The sequence below is a fragment of the Oncorhynchus kisutch genome, linkage group LG10, assembly GCF_002021735.2.
Source record: "Oncorhynchus kisutch isolate 150728-3 linkage group LG10, Okis_V2, whole genome shotgun sequence".
NCBI lineage: Eukaryota > Metazoa > Chordata > Actinopteri > Salmoniformes > Salmonidae > Oncorhynchus > Oncorhynchus kisutch.
Genome location: NC_034183.2, coordinates 46,769,133 through 46,796,255, shown reverse-complemented (window position 1 = coordinate 46,796,255; position 27,123 = coordinate 46,769,133). Strand labels below are relative to the sequence as shown.

Below are 27,123 nucleotides of genomic sequence, written 5' to 3'. Positions count from 1 at the left end.
TTTTTCTAAATTTGCTAAAGTGGGGTATTGTGTGTAGATTGATGAGGAAAGATATTTGTTTAATCCATTTTAGAATAAGGCTGTAACGTAACATGTGGAAAAAGTGAAGGGGTCTGAATACTTTCCGAATGCACTGTAGGTGTTGTGTCAGACTGTGGTGTCTGTTGATGTGTCTTGTGACAGGTCTTTTGGGTAACTAGGAGCGGATCATGCTAAGTTAGGGAAGGACTCTGTGGGTGTCATTTACCTGTTGTTTCTTCAGCGGGCCTTCCAGTGCACTGTCCAGCTGAGCACCAGTCTATGGGAGAAATAGAGAGACACCACCCTACATGCTATATTTTCACTGCTAAATGGATGGCATTTTTATTTATATATCTTTTTATTTATTTGGGGGTAGATCAGCTTTAATATTGCAGATAGATTGTAGCTTCCATCAATGTAATTGTCTGCATCATTTCCAATCCCTGTCACATCTACTCCCGCTCCTCCTCTCTGGTGCTCATTGTCGCCAGTTTATTCATTATAACGCACATGTGCCACCATCGTTACGCACACCTGCGCCTCATGAGACTCACCTGGACTACATCACCTTCCTGATTACCTCCACTATATATGTCACTCCCTTTGGTTCTTACCCCGGGTGCTATTGTTTCTGTTTATACATTTCATGTCTGTGCGCTACTCGTGTTTCTTGTTTTGTTCCATGTACGTTTATTTATTGAATTCACTCCCTGTACATGCTTCCTGACTATTCGAGTACATGTTACAATCCCACATATATTTTTTGTAAATATGATATTTTAAAAATAAATAATCCTTTATTATTTCCCCTAAACCTACCACCCCTCCCCTAACTGGAGAAAACTAATAGACAACAAGATTTAGGCTTCTACTTCCAGCCCATTCGGAAAGTATTCAGACCCCTTCACTTTTTCCACATTTTGTTATGTTACAGCCTTATTCTAAAATGGATCCAATTGTTTGTTTTTTCATTAATCTACACACAATACCCCATAATGACAAAGCAAAATCTGTTTTTTTTATTTTTGGGGGGCAAATGTATAAAAAAACACAGAAATATCACATTTACATAAGTGTTCAGACACTTTACTCAGTACTTTGCTGAAGCACCTTTGGCAGCGATTACAGCCTTGAGTCTTCTTGGTTATGACGCAACAAGATAGGCACACCTGTATTTGGGGAGTTTTTCCCATTCTATGCGGATCAGGTTGGATGCACAGCTATTATCAGGTCTTTCCAGAGGTGTTCGATCGGGTTCAATTCCGGGCTCTGGCTTGGCCACTCAAGGACATTCAGAGACTTGTTCCGAAGCCACTCCTGCTTCTCTTGGCTGTATGCTTAGAGTTGTTGTCCTTTTGCAAGGTGAACCTTCACCCCAGTCTGAGGTCCTGAGCGCTCTGGAGCAGGTTTTCATCAAGGATCTCTCTGTACTTTGCTCCGTTCATCTTTGCCTCGATCCTGACTAATCTCTCAGTCCCTGCTGCTGAAAAACATCCCCAGAGCATGATGCTGCCACCACCATATATCACAGTAGGGATGGTATTGGCCAGGTGATGATCGGTGCATGGTTTCCTCCAGTTCAATCAGTTCAACAGACCAGAGAATCTTGTTTCCCATATTCTGAGAGTCCTTTAGGTGCCTTTTGGAAAACCAAGCTGGCTGTCATGTGCCTTTTACTGAGGAGTGGCTTCCGTCTGGCCACTTTACCATTTAAGGCCTGATTGGTGGAGTGCTGCAGAGATGGTTGTCCTTCTGAAAGGTTCTCCCATTTCCACAGAGGAACTCTGGAGCTCTGTCAGAGTGACCATCAGGTTCTTGGTCACCTCGTTGACCAAGGCCCTTCCTCCCCCGATTACTCAGTTTGGCCGGGAAGCCAGCTCTAGGAAGAGTCTTGGTTGTTCCAAACATCTTCCATTTATGAATGATGGAGGCCACTGTGTTTTTGGGGACCTTCAATGCTACAGAAACATTTTGGTACCCTTCCACAGATCTGTGCCTCAACACAATCCTGATCAATGGAAACAGGATGCATCTGAGCTCAATTTAGAGTCTCATAGCAAAGGGCCTGCATACTTATGTACAGTTGAAGTCAGAAGGTTACATACACTTAGGTTGGAGTCATTAAAATTAATTTTTCAACCACTCCACAAATTTCTTGTTAATTAACAAACTATCATTTTGGCAAGTCGTTTAGGACATCTACTTTGTGCATGACACAAGTAATTTTTCCAAAAATTGTTTACAGACAGATTATTTCACTTACTTCACTGTATCACAATTCCAGTGGGTCAGAAGGTTACATACACTAAGTTGACTGTGCCTTTAAACAACCTGGGAAATTCCAGAAAATGATGTCATGGCTTTAGAAGCTTCTGATAGGCTAATTGACATCATTTGAGTCAATTGGAGTTGTACCTGTGGATGTATTTCAAGACATACCTTCAAACTCTTTGTTTGTATCTTTGTTTGACATCATGGGAAAATCAAAAGAAATCAGCCAAGACCTTGGAAAAAAAATTGTAGACCTCCACAAGTCTGGTTCATCCTTGGGAGCAATTTCCAAACGCCTGAAGGTACCATGTTCATCTGTACAAACAATAGTATGCAAGTATAAACACCATGGGATCACGCAGCCATCTCGCTCAGGAAGGAGACACGTTCTGTCTCCTAGAGATTAGTGTACTTTGGAGCGAAAAGTGCAAATCAATCCCAGAACAACAGCAAAGGACCTTGTGAAGATGCTGGAGGAAAGAGTTACAAAAGTATCTATATTCACAGTAAAAATGACCGCCATAAAAAAGCCCGACTACGGTTTGCAACTGCACATGGGGACAAAGATCGTACTTTTTGGAGAAATGTCCTCTGGTCTGATGAAACAAAAATATAACTGTTTGGCCATAATGACCATCGTTATGTTTGGAGGAAAAAGGCGGAGGCTTGCAAACCGAAGAACACCATCACAACCGTGAAGCACGGGGGTGGCAGCATCATGTTGTGGGGTTGCTTTGCTGCAGGAGGAACTGGTGCTCTTCACAAAATAGATGGCTAAATGAGGAAGGAAAATTATGTGGATGTTGAAGCAACATCTCAAGACATCAGTCAGGAAGTTAAAGCTTGGTCGCAAATGGGTCTTCGAAATGGACAATGACCCCAAGCATACTTCCAAAGTTGTGGCAAAAAAGCGTGTGTGAGCAAGGAGGCATACAAACCTGACTCGGTTACACCAGCTCTGTCAGGGGGAATGGGCCACAATTCACCCAACTTATTGTGGGAAGCTTGTGGAAGGCTACCCAAAAAGTTTGACCCAAGTTAAACAATTTAAAGGCAATGCTACCAAATACTAATTGAGTGTATGAAAACTTCTGACCCACTGGGAATGTGATGAAAGAAATAAAAGCGGAAATAAATCATTCTCTCTACTATTATTCTGACATTTCACATTCTTAAAATAAAGTGGTGATCCTAACTGACCTAAGACAGGGATTTTTTTACGGGGATTAAATGTCAGGAATTGTGAAAAACTGAGTTTAAATGTATTTGGCTAAGGTGTATGTAAACTTCCATCTTCAACTGTAGATTGAGGGGAAAAAATAATTTTATCCATTTTAGAATAAGGGTGTAACATAAAATGTGGAAAAAGTGAAGGGGTATGAATACTTTCCGAATGCACTGTATACATACTATATACATTTTACAGACAAAATGTATTTTACAAATAGTTATTTATTTGTTTTTAATCCCATCCTTCAGCTATGAGAGACGGTACCTGTTTGAAGCGTGGTGGTATGCTCCAGCCGCAGGCCTGCATAATGCCGTCATCGCGGCGCATGTGCTCTCGGACTTGCCGGTACTGTTCCCGGCGCTGCTCACGGCGAGCTGACAGCGCAGAGTCGCTAATGAGAGACGCAACACCATTACTGGCCAGTCTAGAACAGAGGGTGGAGAGAAAGAAAGAAATGCGCAGAGAGAGAGAGGCAGAGAGAGAAGCGAAGCGTTAGCAAGCGCAGCCAGGCTGCTGCAAAGAAAGAGAGAAGCTACAGCAGCATTGTGTGTTTTTAAGCAGTTAAGCTACAGCCAGCTCAACAGCCATGAGAAAATGAATGGAAAACAAAAGAACAGGAGTAGAGCGCAAAATAAGAAGCAATCACAATATGTGATCTGCACTTAACACTAATCATTAAGAACAATGCACAAAGCAGTAATATGAACTAGCAACCATACATCCTTTTGTACCCTAACATGAAGGCACATGCAAGGACACTACTAACTGATTAAAAATATATTTGTTTTTCTGCTTATTATCATTTCACTCAAAAATATGAGGGAAAAAATGACATCACACGTACACATACTGTAGGATTACGCTTACGACAGTGCAACCCCAACCTCTCCCCTACACGTGCATAAACAACTAACTCTACAATGTTAGAGGGTGGACAAGGGAGGGATGGAGGGAGGAAGGGAAAGAGGGATGGAGCGATAAGAGGGATGGATGGAGGGAGAGGGATGGGAAGGAGGGAGGGACAGATATGGAGGACGATCAGAGAGATAGAGGGATGAAGGTATGGATGGAGACAGAGTGAGGGAAGAATGTAAATAAAAAGGTTGGTGTGTGTTTTTCTCTCACTCTTCTGGGAAAAACTCCAGGGTTCGGTTTGAGGTGGAGATCTGACACATGGTGTGGCTGCGTCTCTGGGGGAAGCCTGCAGGGGACGGGGACTTGTAGTGGATGTTGACGCTGTAGTACGGACGCTTGACTGGCGGAGGACTGGCGGAGGAACTGAACAGGCGGGCGAAACTGGAAGGAGAGAAGAGAGAGGGATGTACAGTCAAAGTTTAGTAACAATTTCAATAACTGAACATTACAAAGCATACAGTACACAGCCTTAAGGTGTCCGCATGCTTCCCAGCCGAAAACAGTTCGGAAGAGTTTGTGCATATATTTTGACAACATTTTGTGACGTTTTTGTTTGTTTTGGACTTCGAGTAAGGGTTTTTCTAAGATCTCCTCTGCAAAAACGTCAAAATAAATGACAGATTTCTTGAGTTATTTTAGATTAATTTGGACTATTTTGAGTCGTCTCAAAATTTACAAACAGTACTATTGCTGCTTTTTTCTCGTTTTTCAAGCGAACATCTTTTAAGGGAGTAAGCGAGCACACTCATTCGGTTCCAGCCGAACTAGGTACTAGCAGAACTGAAGCATAATGACACCTTTATGCTACATGGCACTGATAACAACTCACAACTGCCAGATGGTGGATTTCTTCTTCTCCTGCATCTGAGGACTCTCCCTGGATGCCCTGAGGAGACAGAGATTTTGATTTAAATTTATTTGGATCTCTTTTAGTCCTCATTTGGTCTAATCTTCCAAAAGTGCTTAAATAGAGAGAGGCATGTTTGAGCCTGGTCGCAAATCTGTTTGTCTTGCCAATTTCTATGGTCATTGTCATGCTAAACATAGGAGATAAGGCCTGACTCTCCTGATCATCTCTGTCCACCAGACGGCCTACAGCATCTCCATCAGCCTCTCCTTGTACTGGTTCCTCTCCCCTTCACCCCTCCCTCCCCAAAATCCTCTCGTCACCTGATCATCTCTGTCCACCGGACGGCCTCCTGTAGTTCCATTAGTCTCTCCTTGTACTGGTTCCTCTCCATCAGGACCCTGGCCATCTCCACCCGTGTGAAACGCCGACGCTGCGTCATGGTCACATCCCCATCCACCATCGGAGACGAGTACTGAGAAAGAAAAGGAGGAGGCGAGAAGGGAGGAGAGAGGGGAGGAGGAGAGAAGAGGAAGAGAAAGGGAAGGATGAGAAAGGAAGAAGAGAGAAGGGGGGAAGAGAGAGGGCACAACTTGCATTCATACCCTTTTACAGTGTCGTGCCTGCTGACCCCAAACTGTTCTTTGCTGGCTATCAGATATTTTATTTTTCACAACATTTTCAGAAGGCTAAAAGCAAACTATTCACTGCCAAAACGAGAGGCATAGTTAGCTCAACATGCCCCTAGGTCAGCGTTTCCCAAAATAGGGGTCACCTGATTTGAAAATGGGGTAACGAGAGAATTTCCGGTAGCCGTTACATTTGGTTGTAATAAACAGAGCGGTTTCTGTTTTCTTCCTACAAATGTCTTTTGAACGATTTAAATTACAAAATATTTTGACCCCATCACTTAAAGATAAGACTAAGGAACACATACAGTGCATTCGGAAAGTATTCAGACCCTTATTCTAAATTTGATGAAGTTGTTTTTTTTGGTCACTCTGACAGAGCTCCAGAGTTCCTCTGTGGAGATGAGGGAACCTTCCAGAAGGGCAACTATCTCTGCAGCACTCCGCCAACCAGGCCTTTATGGTATTGTGGCCAGATGGAAGCCAATCCTCAGTAAAAGGCACATGACAGCCAGCTTGGAGTTTGCCAAAATGTACTTAAAGGACTCTCAGATCATGACAAACAAGATTCTCTGGTCTGATGAAACCAAGATAGAAATCTTTGTCCTGAATGCCAAGAGTCTGGAGGAAACCATGCACAGCTCCTCTCCTGGCCAATACCCTCCCTACAGTGAAGCATGGTGGTGGCAGCATCATGCTGTGGGGATATTTTTCAACGGCAGGGACTGGGAGATTAGTCAGGCTCGAGGGAAAGATGAACAGAGAAAAGTACAGTGAGATCCTTGATGAAAACCTGCTCCAGAGCGTTCAGGTAGGTAGCCTAGTGGTTAGAGCGTTGGGACAGTAACCCGAAAGATTGCTAGATTGAATCCCCGAGCTGACAAGGTAAAAATCTGTCCTTCTGCCCCTGAACAAGGCAGTTAACCCACCGTTTCCTGGCCGTCATTGTAAATAAGAATTTGATCTTAACTGACTAATAAAAAAATATAAAATAACAGGAAAACGGGACAATGACCCTAAACACACAGCCAAGTCACCACAGGAGTGGCTTCGGGACAAGTCTCTGAATGTCCTTGAGTGGCCCAACCAGAGCCCGGACCTAAACTCGATTGAACATTTCTGGAGAGACCTAAAAATAGCTGTGCAGTGACGCTCCCCATCCAACATGACAGAACTTGAGAAGTTCTGCAATAAGAATGGGAGAAACTCCCCAAATACAGGTCTGCTAAGCTTATAGCATCATATCCAAGAAGGCTTTAATTGCTGCCAGATATGCTTCAACAAAGTACTGAGTAAAGGATCTGAATACTTATGTAAATGTGATAGATTTTTTATTTTTTTAATATATTTGCAAAATATTCTGAAATCCTGTTTTTACTTTGTCATTATAGAAAAAAAACACGCCATGTTAAGAACTCTTTTTTTAATTGATAAAAAAAAATATATATTGACTTTGACTGATCTATCCACTGCCTGGACTGCGCAAAAATGCAAATGCTTCCGTTTGAGTTATATTAGGTTTTATTTTCATCGTTGATGAGGGGGAAAAAAACTGTTTTAGAATAAGGCTTTAACATAAGTAGGGCTGTTACAGTGACCGTATTACCGCCACACTGGCGGTCACGAGTTATGATGGCAGTCAAATTCCATGTGACAGTTTAGTCATGGTAATTAGGCTTCTCCAAGCTCTGTTGCTGCTGATGGTAGCCTACCAAACTTACTAACTGAGCTCAGGCCTTTCCTGCGACTTTTTTCAAATCATCATCCGAGTTGCATCATGCAGCCTTAGGATGTATTAAAAATCAAAACCTATAGCCCAACATTTCTATCACAACTAAAGTTACATAAATAACTCTAAATTAAGCATACCTTTTTCTTTGTTAACCGCTCAACACAGCATAGCAGCATGATGCAACTCCCTCAAATCGTTTGGAGAAAATATTCTGTCTATTTTATTCAGCTATGTTCAATTGTATTCTTCATACTATAAAATAATATAAATAATGCTATGGAATTCTAAGCAAAACTTGTCTGTTAAAAATGAACTAGTGTAGCCCACAGCCATACGGCATAGCCAGATCAGGGCCTAACATAAGGAAAATGCAGAGTATGCTAGCTACTCTGTTCTTCTGAAACAGACTACATTTTCTTAATATCATGTTTCTTTAGACCCGTCTAAAATAAATAATGGATTTATTGTGATGGTGTATATTACATGTTCCAAAGGTCTGCATCAGTGACTTGTAGGCTATGCGAGGAAAAAGGAGATGCTAAATGTGTTTATGTTAATTAACAGTCAATTAACGTGAAACCGGCAGTAATTTGCCTGACAATCACAGGCTGACAAAGTGTCATGACCGCCACACCCCTAAACGTAACAAAATGTGGAAAAAGTGAAGGGGTCTGAATAATTTCCCGAATGCACTGTATGTGTCTTCTGTTTCCTTCTACAATGCTCAGAAACCACATAGGACCCATCAGAACAGAGTGGATAAGACCAGGCACTAAATCAGACTGGGGGAAAAAGAACAATCAAGACATACAAAATTATAGCCTGATGATCTTCTGAACTTCCCAATACACATACGCATTTCAGTCACTTCAAACCATACTTCCTTCAGATTGAAATACTGTCAAATGTATAATCAGACTGATTTGTAATAGACTGTCATAACCCCCATTTAAAAAGTAAACTGCTGTTGATTACATGACTTTGTTTACATGGTGGGGTCGCAAAACATTTTTTATATCAAAATGAGGTCGTGGGCCAAAAAGGTTTGGGAACCCCTGCCCTAGCCAATTTTAGTTGATTAGGTATGTGAAATGCAGTTGTGAATTGCATATTAGCTCAATTAGGATTGAGGGCTCCTGCAAAGGCATTTCTGTCAAACTAGCAAGAAAGCTGGAGAAAGCTGGCACAAGAATCTCAATAGTAATTTGGCAGGTGGCATTCTCCCAGGATTAACCCATATACAACAAATCTACCAATTACAACAAATTACAACAAATCTAATTCGACATTTGAAAAAACACACTTTTGTACTTGCCTTTATTGCACTACCAGTTGCACTTTTTCCATCTGTAAAATTAATTATGCAATAAAAGGTGCCTTTAAGCGCAAATATTGATATATAGTGAACAAAAATATACAGTGGGGAGAACAAGTATTTGATACACTGCTGATTTTACAGGTTTTCCTACTTACAAAGCATGTAGAGGTCTGTAATTTTTTTAACATAGGTACACTTCAACTGTGAGAGACGGAATCAAAAACAAAAATCCAGAAAATCAAATTGTATGATTTTTAAGTAATGAATTTGCATTTTATTGCATGACATAAGTATTTGATACATCAGAAAAGCAGAACTTAATATTTGATACAGAAACCTTTGTTTGCAATTACAGAGATCATACGTTTCCTGTAGGTCTTGACCAGGTTTGCAAACACTGCAGCAGGGATTTTGGCCCACTCCTCCATATAGACCTTCTCCAGATCCTTCAGGTTTCGGGGCTGTTGCTGGGCAATACGGGCTTTCAGCTCCCTCCAAAAATGTTCTATTGGGTTCAGGTCTAGAGACTGACTAGGCCACTCCAGGACCTTGAGATGCTTCTTACGGAGCCACTCCTTAGGTGTCCTGGCTGTGTGTTTCGGGTCGTTGTCATGCTGGAAGACCCAGCCATGACCCATCTTCAATGCTCTTACTGAGGGAAGGAAGTTGTTGGCCAAGATCTCGCGATACATGGCCCCATCCATCCTCCCCTCAATATGGTGCAGTCGTCCTGTCCCCTTTGCAGAAAAGCATCCCCAAAGAATGATGTTTCCACCTCCATGCTTCACGGTTGGGATGGTGTTCTTGGGGTTGTACTCATCCTTCTTCTTCCTCCAAACACGGCGAGTGGAGTTTAGACCAAAAAGCTCTATTTTCGTCTCATCAAACCACATGACCTTCTCCCATTCCTCCTCTGGATCATCCAGATGGTCATTGGCAAACTTCAGACAGGCCTGGACATACACTGGCTTGAGCAGGGGGACCTTGCGTGCGCTGCAGGATTTTAATCCATGATGGCGTAGTGGATAGAGTGGTTAGAGCGTTGGTCTAGTAACCGGAAGGTTGCAAGTTCAAATCCCCGAGCTGACAAGGTACAAATCTGTCGTTCTGCCCCTGAACAGGCAGTTAACCCACTGTTCCTAGGCCGTCATTGAAAATAAGAATTTGTTCTTAACTGACTTGCCTAGTTAAATAAAGGTACAAATAAATAAAGGTACAAAAAAAATATCTGTCTCTAGTTCATTTACTGCTTGCTTTCTTTGAGACTGTAGGACCAGGTCCTGTCGTGTAGTTCTGGGCTGATCCCTCACCTTCCTCATGATCATTGATGCCCCACGAGGTGAGATCTTGCATGGAGCCCCAGACCGAGTGTGATTGACCGTCATCTTGAACTTCTTCCATTTTCTAATAATTGCTCCAACAGTTGTTGCCTTCTCACCAAGCTGCTTGCCTATTGTCCTGTAGCCCATCCCAGCCTTGTGCAGGTCTATAATTTTATCCCTGATGTCCTTACACAGCTCTCTGGTCTTGGCCATTGTGGAGAGGTTGGAGTCTGTTTGATTGAGTATGTGGACAGGTGTCTTTTATACAGATAACGAGTTCAAACAGGTGCAGTTAATACAGGTAATGAGTGGAGAACAGGAGGGATTCTTAAAGAAAAACTAACAGGTCTGTGAGAGCCGGAATTCTTACTGGTTGATAGGTGATCAAATACTTATGTCATGCAATAAAATGCAAATTAATTACTTAGAAATCATCCAATGTGATTTTCTGGATTTTTGTTTTAGAATCCATCTCTCACAGTTGAAGTGTACCTATGATAAAAATTACAGACCTCTACATGCTTTGTAAGTAGGAAAACCTGCAAAATCAGCAGTGTATCAAATACTTATTCTCCCCACTGCAAAGCTTATTTCTCTCAAGTTCTATGCAAAAATGTGGTTATATCCCTGTTAGTTAGCATTTCTCCTTTGCCAAAAGAATCCATCCAACTGACAGGTGTGGAATATCAAAAAGCTGATAAAACAGCATGATCATTACACAGGCGCACCTTGTACTGAGGACTGGGGACAATAAAAGGCCAATCTAAAATGTGCAGTTTTGTCACACAACACAATGCCACAGATGTCTCAAGTTTTGAGGGAGCGTGCAATTGGCATGCTGACTGCAGGAATGTCCACTACAGCTGTTGCCAGAGGATTGAATGTTAATTTCTCTATCATAAGCTGCCTCCAAAGTTGTTTGCTGATGTCAATGTTGTGAACAGAGTGCCCCATGGTGGCAGTGGGGTTATGGTATGGGCAGGCATAAACTAAGGACAATGAACACAATTGCATTTTATCGATTGCAATTTGAATGCAGAGATACCGTTCCGAGATCCTGAGGCCCATTGTCATGCCATTCATCTGCCGACATCACCTCATGTTTCAGCATGTCGCAAGGATCTGTACAAAATTTCTGAAAGCTAAAAAGGTCCCAGTTCTTCCATGGCCTGCATACTCACCAGACGTGTCACTCATTTAGCATGTTTGGGACAGCGTGTTCCAGCTCCCATCAATATCCAGCCACTTCGCACAGACATTAAAGAGGAGTGGAAGAACATTCCACAAGCCACAATCAACAGCCTGATCAACTCTATGCGAAGAAGATGTGTCACACTGCATGAGGCAAATGGTGGTCACACCAGATTCTGACTGGTTTTCTGATCCACACCCCTACTTTTTTTTAAGGTATCTGTGACCAACATATGCATATCTGTATTCCCAGTCATGTGAAATCCATAGATTAGGGCCTAATGAATTTATTTCAATTGACTGATTTCCTTATATGAACTGTAACTCAGTAAAATATTTGAAATTGTTGCATTTTGCGTTTATATTTGTTCAGTATATTAACCATCATATCAAAGTAAACTTGGAGTCCCACGGTGACTCCAAGTTTGGTCCTCCCACTATGACTCGGGAAAGCATGCAGTTTGTTAGAATACAAATGAAATAAATTATGAACTTCAGAGTGGTGAAAGTCCACAGTGATGAGCATAATGCTCCTTTCCAATAAATATCTCGTCTTATTCTGGTGACATGATGATCAATGCTTGGCTGCTGTTTGACAAGTAAAAATAATCTCACTATTTTGTCCATAATAATCTCATCATGTAGTAGGCTATTCCCGAACTGTGTCTGTGAGGTATTGGCCAGACTGCATATGCCAAGACCAAAGTGGGCACATTCGCTATATAACAAAAAATGTTTCGTGACAAAACCATCAGTCGAGTTGAAAATGCGATGGAAACCCATTTATATTGTATTTTTATTCAGTACATAGAAATTTAACTGCAAACTATTTTTTTAATGTGTGTAACGGATGTGAAACGGCTAGCTTAGTTAGCGGTGGTGCGCGCTAAATAGCGTTTCAATCGGTGACGTCACTTGCTCTGAGACCTTGAAGTAGTAGTTCCCCTTGCTCTGCAAGGGCCGCGGCTTTTGTGGAGCGATGGGTAACGATGCTTCGTAGGTGACTGTTGTTGATGTGTGCAGAGGGTCCCTGGTTCGCGCCCGGGTATGGGCGAGGGGACGGTCTAAAGTTATACTGTTACATGTGCAGTCACCAAGTCACCAAGCGCCTTTTATCAGCAACAAGTCAATTTGATGGAAACAAATCTCCAATGGAAATACATTTTAGAATATTTGCATGAAAATCTGTTGTCAATTGGATGGAAACCTAGATTATGACTCTATGACTGTGATATGTGGTTGTTGTATCTAGTTACTAATGCACTAACTGTAAGTCGCTCTGGATAAGAGTGTGTGCTATATGACTCAATGTAAATGTAAAATGTTTATTTGTTTGTTTGTTTGACTCACATCTTCCCCTCCTTCATCCTTGGAGTCCTGAGATGCTCCCAGAGTCAGAGCCTCTGCTCTCAACCTGAGGAGGCAAAGAGTCATAAGAGTCACAAGTCACACACTATGCACGCACACACGCACACCCTCCCACAACCCCTCACCTCTTCAGCTCTTCTTCCAGTTCTTTAACCTTTATGTGCACTTTGTTCTTGGCGGTCCTAAGGGCCTCCAGTTCCTCTCTCAGCACCTCATGTTCCCCAGAGAGCTCGTCCACTTTGGCTATCAGGTCGTTCTTCACAATGTTCAGAGCATTTCTGCATGGGGAGAAATGGGAATCAATAATTGTACTGCTTTACTCAATAATCCTTAAAACAAGCCTTCGGGTGCCAACCAAAAGGCTTTTACACTGGAAAAGGAAAACCTGTTGTGGGGGAGGGTGGGGGGGGGGGACTGATGGGGGTAATGGGTTGGGGTTATCTTGGATTCATTTCTTTGATTGTTTTTTTTGTACCTGTCACCTGGCCTCAAAAGAAAACTGACAAAACGAAATAAAAACACAATAAAAAAAACACTTTCTCTCTGTGTCTTATACCATCACTCTCAACACACACACACACACACACACACACACACAAACGCATGTTTGTGTGCTCTCTCTATTAAAAAAAAACACAATTTTTACTCAACCCTTGCTAAAGAACAGCCCCCGCTAGTAAATCTATCTTGTACCAAACCATCTTTAATGTGGAGCAGCACAACAAACAAGTGTAAGTTTACAACACACACACTTACTTGGTCTCCAGAAGATGTTTGTTCTCTGTCAGCAGATTCTCCACCTCCTTGCCCATCCCTGTGACATATTAACATTAGTGTTAGGATTGATTAGCACTAACAACACTCCTTCTAGCCTGGTCAGGCTACACTCATTCTATAGCTCTATAAACACTTCATTTATTTATTTATTTATTTCACCTTTATTTAACCAGGTAGGCTAGTTGAGAACAAGTTCTCATTTGCAACTGCGACCTGGCCAAGATAAAGCATAGCAGTGTGAACAGACAACACAGAGTTACACATGGAGTAAACAATTAACAAGTCAATAACACAGTAGAAAAAAAAGGGGAGTCTATATACATTGTGTGCAAAAGGAAGATTTTGCAGATTAACACTGGAGTGATAAATGATCAGATGGTCATGTACAGGTAGAGATATTGGTGTGCAAAAGAGCAGAAAAGTAAATAAATAAAACAGTATGGGGATGAGGTAGGTAAAAATGGGTGGGCTATTTACCGATAGACTATGTACAGCTGCAGCGATCGGTTAGCTGCTCAGATAGCAGATGTTTGAAGTTGGTGAGGGAGATAAAAGTCTCCAACTTCAGCGATTTTTGCAATTCGTTCCAGTCACAGGCAGCAGAGAACTGGAACGAAAGGCGGCCAAATGAGGTGTTGGCTTTAGGGATGATCAGTGAGATACACCTGCTGGAGCGCGTGCTACGGATGGGTGTTGCCATCGTGACCAGTGAACTGAGATAAGGCGGAGCTTTACCCAGCATGGACTTGTAGATGACCTGGAGCCAGTGGGTCTGGCGACGAATATGTAGCGAGGGCCAGCCGACTAGAGCATACAAGTCGCAGTGGTGGGTGGTATAAGGTGCTTTAGTGACAAAACGGATGGCACTGTGATAAACTGCATCCAGTTTGCTGAGTAGAGTGTTGGAAGCAATTTTGTAGATGGCATCGCCGAAGTCGAGGATCGGTAGGATAGTCAGTTTTACTAGGGTAAGTTTGGCGGCGTGAGTGAAGGAGGCTTTGTTGCGGAATAGAAAGCCGACTCTTGATTTGATTTTCGATTGGAAATGTTTGATATGAGTCTGGAAGGAGAGTTTACAGTCTAGCCAGACACCTAGGTACTTATAGATGTCCACATATTCAAGGTCGGAACCATCCAGGGTGGTGATGCTGGTCAGGCGTGCTGGTGCAGGCAGCGAACGGTTGAAAAGCATGCATTTGGTTTTACTAGCGTTTAAGAGCAGTTGGAGGCCACGGAAGGAGTGTTGTATGGCATTGAAGCTCTTTTTTAGGTTAGATAGCACAGTGTCCAAGGACGGGCCGGAAGTACATAGAATGGTGTCGGCTGCGTAGAGGTGGATCAGGGAATCGCCCGCAGCAAGAGCAACATCATTGATATATACAGAGAAAAGAGTCGGCCCGAGGATTGAACCCTGTGGCACCCCCATAGAGACTGCCAGAGGACCGGACAGCATGCCCTCCGATTTGACACACTGAACTCTGTCTGCAAAGTAATTGGTGAACCGGGCAAGGCAGTCATCCGAAAAACCGAGGCTACTGAGTCTGCCGATAAGAATATGGTGATTGACAGAATCGAAAGCCTTGGCAAGGTTGATGAAGACGGCTGCACAGTACTGTCTTTTATCGATGGCGGTTATGATATCGTTTTAGTACCTTGAGTGTGGTTGAGGTGCACCCAGACTCAGATTCGTCGCTCCCCGTCCCGGATGACAGTGGTGCTGCTGATTAAATCCGACTCCCACACAAAGAACATCAAATATCCCGGTGAGTGGCCAAAATATAGGAATGGGATCTTTACGAGATATGTTAGTGCAGCCTGGGCCACATCATGATAAGGATGGGAATTTCCCAAGAGATGAGGGGCAACGAAACATTTCGTTGGCCCACGGGGAGAGAGTCAAGAAGTGAAGAGACCAAAGTTTTTGCTGCAAATATTTTTCACACGAGTGCAAATCTGTGCTGGTCAGGGATGGAACCAGGGACTGGAAGAATCTGTGCCACCTCCTTAGCTCACATGAGAAGTCGCATGACCACCTAGATAGTTCCCAAAGGTGGAAGGAGCTGGAGATCAGACTGGTGTCCAAGCAAACTCAGATTATTTGATTTCAGGACCATGGACAGCTTCGAGAGAAGACATCGCTGACTGCAATGCAGCACCACAGCAGAGGAAAGAGGCCACTCTAGGTGGAGACAAAATAAATACATGATGTTGTAAATAAACAAAATTCGTTAAGGCTGGGTCATTGACATAAAGCTTATTTTACCCTGCTCCAGCGAAACGGGGCCCACCATGCATTTATGACAGCAGTTGTTTCCGAAGCTCAAATGATCTTACTCTGTTTTACAGTTCTACAGAAATATTAAAATATATGTTAAATATGTTATCAGTGTTATTTTTATTGTAATTATAACAATTATGGGGTCGTGCCATGTGTGATAACAGGTGGGATATTATTAATAAGTAACTTGTTTTCCTACTATAGGTAGCTGGTTGCATAGTGATAGCAACATTGTAACTCTCCAAAGCAGGGGTAAAATATAATTGGAGCTTATTTCTTCATCCTACAAAAAATAAGTGGTAAGCCTACCTGTTTGACAGACACAATTATCCTATTCATTGATGACGGTATAGTCAAATACTCCAACACTGTCGCATGCACTGATTAAATACCTCCATGTCTGAGAAGGGCTTGGTGTGTTTGACTAAAACAAAGGCTCGAATTGAGTGATGGTATCACATACCATTTGTTAAAGAAGAGGGCACAAATTATATCTATTGTTTGCTTTATATTTTGAAATAAATACATAAAACGTATCCAGATTATATCAAGATTATAACAATGCTTAACTCCGTGACGCCTTATGGTAGAAATAAGCTCTAAAATGTCCGCGAAAGACGTGACTCCGATACATATGGGGATATATTCATTCCTGTATATGACAATCTGAAGCTAAACTGCAGCCTATAATATTCGAGGAGATAAAAAAAAAGACTGCTATTCTGTCCCTATTAATTGAGCTTTTCTCTTTCTGAAAAGAGAAGATGTTTGTTTAAACCCAGGCAGCTTTTAGGGAAGCACTTCTGTTGTTGGGTTATACAACGGACTAGTAGCCAGCAGTTGAAGCTTACAGTTTTCTGTGTCAGTAGAGCCTCTGTCTGGGTGGAAAGGTAACTTTTGAAAGTGCTATGCTTAGATTCATGACTAAGATGTCATTATTTTTATCTCACCTAGGGCAGCAAAATGTCCCGGGCATTGGTGATTTTATCAATGTAATCAGATTGAAAATATTAGGCTATGTTATTGACATTTAACTGATTATATAGCCTACTAACCAGATGTGTTAAAAATGGTGTTTAATTTGCAGCATAGGCCTTTTAATTGGGCTGCTATTATGTTCTGTTCCTCTGATTTTTTTCTTGCCTAGGGCAGCAGAACGTCCAGGACTGGCCCTGATTCAGTTGTAGTGAAGACTACAGAGACGTGACACTTTAAGTTGTGTGGTAAAACTGTTTCTTGCAATCTGATTGTATTAATGAGACAGGGTTTATGCATCACTTTATGAAAAGACAATTGCGTGACTGAGGTCACTTGGGTTAACTGAACTCATTTACCGGGCTGGACTCTTTTAGGCCCGAGGTACAGGACTTTTCTTGAGGAACCAGAGCTCATTGTTTGTTATATTTATAACGTGTGTAATCATGTGTGTAACGTGTGTAATCATTTATTTTGGTAATACAACCAACACAAAAGAACACCATTGTTTTGAAGTTATTTCCAATGTTTTAAAGGTTTATGAAAAGTGTATGTCTTGATGGACAGGACGGGACTCATTCCCTCTCAACCAAAAAGGAGAAATCAATATTTTCTCTGGTAGGCACAACCTACCTGGCAACCCTACAAACAATAACCTCATGTCAAAACCGTTAGAGCTTTCGCAGTGTCAAACATGAGGACGAAGCAATGAATAAAAAATCGAAATAAAAGGTGAAAAACAAATACAAAAAGAAAAGGCTTGCCAGACTCAAATAACAGCCAACAGGAAACGGGTGGAAGTGACATCACAGCAGGGGAACAGGTAGGAAATGGCATCACAACATGGAACGCAGAAAAGACAAGACATCACAGACAGACACAACGACATGGGAGGATGAGCAACAGCTAGAGATGCTGAATAAGGCTAGAGGAAGCCTTACCGAAAAAATCATCACGGACTGGGGGAGAGGAAGAGAAATGGGGAGCGAGAAGGAAGAGGGAGGGGGGCACAGACCAGAGAGAAAGAGAGAAGGAGGGATGGGGTGAGACAAAAAAGAGAGAGAATGCTGATAAGCACTTGTTATATACAAAAGCTTCAGAGAGTAAAAAGAGAGCTTGGATCTGTCCAAGACCAGAGAACACTGTCAGTTTAGACTCAGAGAGATTCACCTTCATTGACCACAGGGTTCAGTTGAGCTTTGTAACGTTATGACCAACCAATCAAAGAAAGAATTATCTGGACAATATCTGGACTAGATCAACATTTAAAACAACTGTTGTAGCATGTAATGCCAGCATCATGTCATTGGGTAAAGCCTACAGGCACACAGTGGTAATTTGTGTCTTGAGAGGTGTGTGTATGTGTGTGTGTGAGTGAGTGTGTGAGAGAAAGAGAAAGAGAAAGAGAAAGAGAGAGAGAGAGAGAGAGAGAGAGAGAGAGAGAGAGAGAGAGAGAGAGAGAGTTCAGATACACACCTGAGAACTCCCCTAGAGGTGTATCCAGCATACACAGGAAGGGAGAGAGGAAGCACAGAGAAGGGTCATGGGTCAATAAACTAATATGATCACAATTAAATAAACCACTCATAAAGCTCTGTCAACTATACCTGGTAAAAGGAAGTAAACCAAGACTAAATCAAGAATAATTTAGCTTGCCCTGTAAAATCAACCACTCAAATATATCAAATAAATGGGGACTGCAGCCATGGCGCAAGTGATATCCTAGGGTGCTTTGCGGTGCAGTGGAGGATGGGGGAGCTGCCGGGAATGTGAGGTGGTGATGAACATTTCGCTGTGTGCATGGCCAAAGTTCAGAGCTAGCCAGTGTTATGGCAACGATGACACAGCTGGTGACACAGCTGGTGCACTAAGCACCGCAGCTTACATTCCCAATGACTCTTTGCTTAGTGCAGACAGAGGTCGGGTTCCAGGGTGACTACATTTCAGACGCATGCCAGAACTCACAATGCTCGATAGGTGTTTAACATATCAGCTAAACACATTATTTGAAATGGCAATCTGACACCCGACTGTGCAGTCGATGACATGACACACAACCATTGGTTAATGCAATGCAACGTTTGCAATGTAGACAGCCTGGAACATGACCAGAGACTTGCCTAGGCTGCCTTCCAATAGCTAATTTGCATATACCCCACCCAATAGTCCTCTGATTGGCTTACCTAAAAGCTCAGCCCCGGCATCAACATCCCCGATGATGTCAGACTTGGCATCCTTGATCTCATGGTAGAGAGAGTCAGTGTTGATACCGAACGCCTCATTCACAATGCCCTGGGAAGGACTGACACACACACTGATATTTAATCATTGCTCTCTGTGTGTGTGTGTGTGTGTGTGTGTGTGTGTGTGTGTGTGTGTGTGTTACCTGTTTCCTCCACCATAGAGACGGGGGTCCACACACATATCCAGCTCTGGTGTGGAATCGATGATCTCTTGGAATTCTGACCCCTCGTCACTGCTACCCATACCTGAGTACAGATAGAATATCATACACACTCAAAACCATATTCACAAAGCATCTCAGAATAGGAGTGATGATCTAGGATCAGTTTTGCATTTTAGATCATAATGAATAAGATTACATGGACAGGGGGGGACCTGATCCTATATCAGCACTCCTTTTCTGACCGACCTTATCAATACATGCATGGGTGTGTGTGTAACATCACGTTACACTCACCGATGCTGACATTCCTGGTTTCCTGGGAGACCTGCACCTCCATGTTTTTGCTGAGGTGTTTAGCACTCTTCATGCCGCGGCTCATTGGGTCGAACTCGCCGGGTGGGAGGAAGCCCTCGTTGAGGGGCGTGACGGTGGCGGAAGGGACGGAGGAAGTGGGCGTGTTGGACTTACTTCCTGTACTACTGGGTGTGGCCGCCACCGAGTCCGACTCGGAACCATCCTCCTGGGGCATCAGAGGTCAGTGGTTAAAGAGGTTAAGGGGCTGTATTGTTAAAGAGGGGCTGCATCCCAATTATCCACCCTTCTCCCAAAGTGTCCACGTGCACACTTCCCTTCATGGATTTAACAATGGTGGAAACTCCCTCCAGACAATGTTTGCATCAAGCCAATGCTTTTGAATTAATGACGGAGAGTGTGCAATAAACATTTAGGCTGAAGGGTGGAGAATAGGGAAGCCAGGGTTCTTCTCTTGCAAGGCTCGTTGGAATGTTCACAATCTTGCGCGTACACATAGTAACAAACCATCACACTTACATGTGAAACGTGATGTAAAGACAGGTGCAAACGGGACGATAGAATCTATGTTATGTTCTATTATTGTAGAAAAAAGTACTTAAGTGAAATGAAATTACACCAATTTTATCCTAATATTAATGTATTCATCATATCTGTTCATACACTGTCATGTCTTCATTACACTCAGCCATTAAAAAAAACTATCGACAAGCACCACAAAGAAAAGCTCTTGGAAGACGAGGGACACATGCAGGCGTGAGGGATGTGTCTGGATGATTCTGATTGACGGTGGTAGTGGTGGGGGTGTGGCATGACGTGTTCTACAGACGTGAGGTCCCGGGGGAGTGTCTGTGTGCGTCCCAAATGTCATCCTATTCCCCTTTATAGTGCACTACTTTTAGCCAGGGCCCATAGTGCTCTGGTCAAAAGTAGTGCACTATAAAAAGAATAGGGTGCCATTTGGGATGGAGCCGCTATCACACCTGGTAGCCAGAGGTGTAGCGGGATTGGCTGAGCTCGTTGACCTGCCAGAAGTCGGTCCCAGACCCAGGCATTATCATCCTAGCCCCCCCCCCACGTACCATCCCCATGCCCTCTCCACTGGGGTACAGGCTCAACGACGGGGGACGCTCCACTTTGCTGCTGGGGGAAAAGAGAGGGGGCGGGAGGAGGGAGGAGGACAAGAGAGTGGAGCACGAAACAAATGGGGGAAGAGTAAAGGTTTGAGAGAAGAAAAAGGAAACGGGGAGATAGAGGGAGGGGCAGAGAGAGAGAGGTGAGGGGGAAAAGAGAGGTGAGGGGCAGAGAGAGGGGTAGAGGGGAGAGAGAGAGAGAGAGAGAGGGAGGGGCAGAGAGAGGGGCAGAGAGAGCAGGAGATAATGTACTGTACATTAGGTATCTGGAGAGAGGTGAAAGCTAACTTTGGGGTTGCATAAGCATAAAACTGAAAATCCCCTGAATTAAGTACAACACACAAAGCCAGCTACTGGACAGACTGACACTAAACCAGACCGACATAATATGACACGAGATATCCATGTTATGGAGAAACGGGAGAGGCTTTAAGGACACGCCTGTTGCCCAAATTGATGACGTACTGTATGTCGCGCAGCTGAGAGTAAAGTGGAGGCAAGCGGATTGGTTGGGTTCAGTCAAGCTGGTGCGAATGACCAATGCAACTGTGTTGTATCGAGGCTTGCCGACTGGAGTTGCTTCCCACTGCGCAGCTGTATTACATGGTCAATTTCTTCCATCCCAATTTATTTTATTTTGAGTAGGATAACAGCCTACACGAAAACGAATGTGTCAAATTGGTCGTAACCATATGGATGTCACCATGATACAGTCTACTGCTCAATGGGGAGAGTTTGCCAGCAACAACATTCATTCAAATGTTTTTTGTTTTTTTTAATTGCACCAAAGAAAACTCTGTATACATCAATGATGTCGCTCTTGCTGGTGGTGATTCTCTGATCCACCTCTACGCAGACGACACCATTCTGTATACTTCTGGCCCTTCTTTGGACGCTGTGCTAACTAACCTCCAGACGAGCTTCATGGCCATACAACTCTCCTCCCGTGGCCTCCAACTGCTCTTAAATGCAAGTAAAACTAAATGCATGCTATTCAACCGATCGCTGCCCGCACCCGCCAATGACTGGAACGAACGGCAAAAATCACTGAAGCTGGAGACTCATATCTCCCTCACTAACTTCAAGCACCAGCTGTCAGAGTAGCTCACAGATCATTGCACCTTAAATAGACAATCCAACTACCTCATCCCCATACTGTATTTATTTATTTTGCTCCTTCGCACCCCATTCGCATTCATCTTCTGCACATCAATCACTCCAGTGTTTAATTGCTATATCGTAATTACCTCGCCACTATGGCCTATTTATTGCCTTTACCTCCCTTATCTTACCTCATTTGCACACATTGTATATACTTTATTTTCCGACTGTATGTTTGTTTATTCCATGTGTAACTCAACAACAATACAGATTAAAAACAAAACAACAACAAAAGGTGTGCAGGTGTAGTTGGAAGTCTAAGGGCTTATATGAAAACCACACCACAAAAAAAAACGATATGCAATACATAAGTACAAAAATAAAAAAGGTTTGTTAAAACAGATGACAAAACCTACTAAATATAAATGACTTGAACATGGAGCACAGTGTCCTTTGCTTCTGCTTGCCGAGCACTGCTGTCCCACAGTAGGAGTGGGAAGTAGCTAGCTAGTGTAGCCAATATCAAGCCTGGGTGACAGCGAAAGCACATTTATTGTAGTGAATTTCACATAAAATACTCAGATAAAAACGTAATTATTCTGAATACTCTACCAAGTCCTGACTTCGGCAGACAAGTTTCAAATCCTCGCTGGAGTTTCTAGCCACAAGCATAAACTAGCTAGCTCGGAAGGGCTCATCAGGACGACTGCATGAACAAACTGAACCGAATCCATTAGTCTCCACTCGACTCAGCTGTGCGACAGAAACACAGACAGACCATAAACAGTGGGTGATATAGGAGAAGGTAAAGGACAAAGGCACAAACTCTGGGCCCATTCCATATTGGGACATACTGGGGGCAGGGGAACTTCTAGTCCAAGGAGAGGCTGGTTGGTCAATGGAGCCAGGGCAGTGATTGTCAGTCCTAGTCCTGGGAACCATAGGGTCTGCAGACCTGATTCAACTAATCAACAAGACTCCCATTAGTTGAATCATGTGTGTTAGTGCTGGGCTGGAGCAAAAGCCTGTATACTCAGCAGACCTGGGTTTTTAAATACCTGAAAATTAGTGCTGAGCGATTAACCAAAGTTTATTTTTGTTGTTGTTGTTATTATAAACAACTAATTGACCTGCTTCAATTACTTGAATTCCACTTCGTTTTTCGTTTTTTTGGTAGCCCAACACCCGTTTCTCTAGAGAGAAATCAAATCATGCACGAGAGAAATTAAGTCCAGCGCTATATGGGATGCTGAGCTGACGGGAGTTGTAGTTTTCATTAAGCAAATATTCAAGTTCAGCTCAGAAACGTGGTAATTAAGTACAATGGCCATAATCCATTGCGCCTGTTCTTTTCTGGTTTGGATATATTTTTACACCTGCTATGCTAGGTTAGATACACACAGACCGCATACGCCACAGCATGAGAGAGAAGATAGTAGACAACACAATAACGAGAGAGAGGGATAGAGTTTGTGAAAGTATGCCTTATCTACTTTAAAGAACTAGTAAAAAGATTTCGTCAGACAGCTCTGTAGCATACTTAGGCATGCTAGCCTAGCTAGATAGGATGACTAAACACAGTACATTATGGGGAGAACAGAGATAACGTTAGATGGTTGTCTGGCTGGCTGCTACTGCCTGAGCAAAGTTGAGATGCTGATTTTAAGGAATTAATACTTATGAAGTCGTCAAATAAAACTAAGTAATATACACAACTGAAATATTTTAATATTTAATAGCAATGATCTATTTTTCTATGTGGACCTGACAGAGACAATGGAATATTTCCAATGTTTTGACAATTGAATGTTCACTATTTAAAAAAAAGCTGAAACGACCTCAAAAATCAATAATCGCTCAGCACTACTGAAATAAATACTGTATCTGAGCCTGGTTCAGCTTGCCTGGCTTAATAAACCAATAGAAAAGTCCCAAAAACCCGGGTCCTATACTCAGGACCAAGAATGACAAACACTGAATGAGATTGAGGGGACAGGGATGGAGGGGGAGAGGTTTTTGGGGGTATTGATTTACCTTTTCCTCCACATGTGGCGTTGACTGTGCAACACAGCAGCACGAGCACAGAGTGAGACAACGAGACAGACATATATTGATTAGAGTGAAGCCAAACCATGATACAACAGGTCACAAGTGGTGTAGTGGAGGGTAAAACACACGTAAATGTTGTTTACTGACATATTTTATTTTGCACAAGCTTTTACCCACCTTTTGTGGAAAAAAGGCATTGAAAGTATAGGGAGCGTTACTTTACTCACCACAAACAGCGATCAGCTTTTACACACCTGTTTTTTAACCACTACATCACTGGTCACAAGACAAGCTACCACAGACTAACACACAGCAGCACAACAGAAGGCATTACACACACAACACAACTACAGCACACTAAACACAGAACACTAAACCCTTGCACACTTATTCCAAGCACAACAAAGCACAGACCATTACCTCAGCATAGTTGCTACTACTAAGCTATGCCAGGATCCATTTCTATACTCTTCCCCCTGCACACACACACACACCCACCAACACACCCACCTACCCACACTTTCCAGAAAGGTCACAACTAACTATATTATTTTATGTCTATGTTGTTATATGAATTGTAGAGCTTTGTCTGTATGCTGCTCAACGGATTTCCTCACTTGGGGATAATAACATTTTATGATGAAAATGTTTTTAAAAAGTCGGCCACTCACGTTCGTCCACTGCCTGGCCCTTCTGACTGGCTGTTGTTCCCTGCCTGTTGCATCTTGGACCTCTCAATATGCTCCACGTATGTTTGAATCATCTGACAGGAAGAGAGAGGATGAGTGAGGAAGATGGATGTAATTCCACTGACTTGGTTCTATTGCACCAGGCAAACAACATCATGATACAAACCTAGCAGCCTGTATGGAGTCAGATACTAAACTCTCTCATGCACGCACACACACACGGCTGTTCCTACCTCCGTGTGTCGCTGGTGCAAAGCATTGTACACCTTCTTCATGTCTGACTCACGCTCCTCCAGACGAGTGACTGAAACCCAGATAAACAGAATCAGAGTCAACCAGCCACACATTGTAACAGCAATGTGGGTTATACACTTTGGGCTGGTGAGATTCTCCATTGAAAGTGAGGCGGCAGGGTAGCCTAGTGGTTAGAGCGTTGGACTAGTAACCGAAAGGTTGCAAGTTCGAATCCCCGAGCTGACAATGTACAAATCTGTCGTTCTGCCCCTGAACAGGCAGTTAACCCACTGTTCCTAGGCCGTCATTGAAAATAAGAATTTGTTCTTAACTGACTTGCCTAGTAAAATAAAGGTAAAATAAAAACTATTAGTCCAGGACTTTCTGGAAATGGCTCCATATTGAACAGTGGATAGTGTGATGGTGCTCTCCATTAAAAGCTGGTCTGCTTTGAAACACTAAATGGTAGCAGGCTCGTTTTCTCATTGATTGAATATGTGAGTCCTTTTGCTGTCAGAGGCACTAAAACCCTATTAAGCCATATTAATGCACTGGCTCATCCGGACATGGGAGGTTAGTGTAAAACGGGCTATATTGTGTCCTTGAATACTACATGCAAAGCTCTTCATGGTGCAAAACCAATGTGTGCTAGTAGGCTATGTTAAGTCCTCCACATCGTAGGTAGACAATCACTATGTGCTAGGCTATACACTTTGTGCTTGGCTGTCAATAGTGTACCATCACATTGTGCTAGTTATGAGTAATGCAGACTCACGGTGTGTGCGGTAGTTCTGAGTCATGAAGACTCACAGTGTGCTAGTTCTGAGTTGTGCTAGTTCTGATTAGTGCACACTTGCAGTGTGCTAGTTTTGAGAAGTACACACTCACTCTGGTCGAAGCAGTTCTAGCTCTGAGTAATATTACACAGTGTTTTAGTACTGAGGTACTACTCAATCTGGTTGGAGTAGTTTAAGTTATTATAGTTCTATACTCACTCTGGTCAGAGTAGTTATAGTTTTTAAACATTGATGAGCAACAGAAAAACACATACAGAATCGATGTGTTGTCTTATGTAAACAAAGTCTGATCCATCGCACTGCTGGGCATATCTGTCTCACTGTAAATGCCATGAGATACAGTGCAATCACCTGCAGCTGTTTATCCCATGTAATGGGCAAATGGCATTGTCAACATTAAATTGTCAGAGTACTTCTAGTTATTAAGTCTATACTCACTCTTGATGAATTAATTCTAGTTATTAATAGTCTATACTCACTCTGGTCGGAGAAGTTCTAGTTATTATAGTTCTATACTCACTCTGATCGAAGTAGTTCCGGTTATTATAATTTTATACTCACTCTATTTGGAGTAGTTCTAGTTATTAAGTTTAAGGGTGTTTTCTCAAATAGTCCTCTTTAAAATAACTGATCTCAGTCCTCTTTAGTGAACTCTGGGGTAAAAAAAAAGCTAAAGAACTCAATTCCCTTTGTATTCACACTGCCGGTCACGCCTGCTCCCGCTTCCCCTCTCTGGCGCTCGAGGGTGCTTGGCTGCCCTTCATTACCCCACACCTGTCACCATCATTGACTTCTGTGTTCGAAAAAGCCTTGGTTTCATGCATGTCAACATCAGAAGCCTCCTCCCTAAGTTTGTCTTACTCACTGCTTTAGCACACTCTGCTAACCCTGATGTCCTTGCTGTGTCTGAATCCTGGCTCAGGAAGGCCACCAAAAATTCAGAGATTTCCATACCCAACTATAACATCTTCCGTCAAGATAGAACTGCCAAAGGGGGAGGAGTTGATGTTTACTGCAGAGATAGCCTGCAAAGTAATGTCATACTTTCCAGGTCCATACCCAAACAGTTCGAACTACTAATTTTGAAAATTACTCTCTCCAGAAACAAGTCTCTCACGGTTGCCGCCTGCTACCGACCCCCCTCAGCTCCCAGCTGTGCCCTGGACACCATTTGTGAATTGATCGCCCCCCATCTAGCTTCAGAGTTTGTTCTGTTAGGTGACCTAAACTGGGATATGCTTAACACCCCGCCAGTCCTACAATCTAAGCTAGATGCCCTCAATCTCACACAAATCATCAAGGAACCCACCAGGTACAACCCTAACTCTGTAAACAAGGGCACCCTCATAGACGTCATCCTGACCAACTGGCCCTCCAAATACACCTCCGCTGTCTTCAACCAGGATCTCAGCGATCACTGCCTCATTGCCTGTATCCGCTACGGAGCCGCAGTCAAACGACCACCACTCATCACTGTCAAACGCTCCCTAAAACACTTCTGTGAGCAGGCCTTTCTAATCGACCTG

General features: G+C 42.9%; 1 protein-coding gene across 14 annotated transcripts in view; it reads right to left on the bottom strand.

Annotated features, from left to right (window-relative positions):
• The window catches only part of LOC109898245 (C-Jun-amino-terminal kinase-interacting protein 3), a 74,182-nt gene that overhangs the window by 27,098 nt on the left and 19,961 nt on the right, over positions 1-27,123 (bottom strand). For 4 of the 14 annotated variants that reach the window (XM_031833799.1, XM_031833792.1, XM_031833793.1 and 1 more), the window contains 17 exons: positions 24,800-24,870; positions 24,549-24,640; positions 23,863-23,886; positions 20,677-20,737; positions 19,577-19,802; positions 19,262-19,364; positions 19,059-19,177; positions 18,352-18,363; positions 17,817-17,834; positions 13,602-13,659; positions 12,971-13,123; positions 12,828-12,891; positions 5,609-5,760; positions 5,268-5,324; positions 4,649-4,819; positions 3,788-3,947; positions 248-298 (listed from right to left, as the gene is read on the bottom strand). In XM_031833799.1, coding sequence (XP_031689659.1) covers positions 248-298; positions 3,788-3,947; positions 4,649-4,819; positions 5,268-5,324; positions 5,609-5,760; positions 12,828-12,891; positions 12,971-13,123; positions 13,602-13,659; positions 17,817-17,834; positions 18,352-18,363; positions 19,059-19,177; positions 19,262-19,364; positions 19,577-19,802; positions 20,677-20,737; positions 23,863-23,886; positions 24,549-24,640; positions 24,800-24,870 — 1,592 coding nt within the window. The remainder of the gene's footprint in view (positions 1-247; positions 299-3,787; positions 3,948-4,648; positions 4,820-5,267; positions 5,325-5,608; positions 5,761-12,827; positions 12,892-12,970; positions 13,124-13,601; positions 13,660-17,816; positions 17,835-18,351; positions 18,364-19,058; positions 19,178-19,261; positions 19,365-19,576; positions 19,803-20,676; positions 20,738-23,862; positions 23,887-24,548; positions 24,641-24,799; positions 24,871-27,123) is intronic. The other 10 variants (XM_031833805.1, XM_031833797.1, XM_031833798.1 and 7 more) reach the window with 9 other exon arrangements.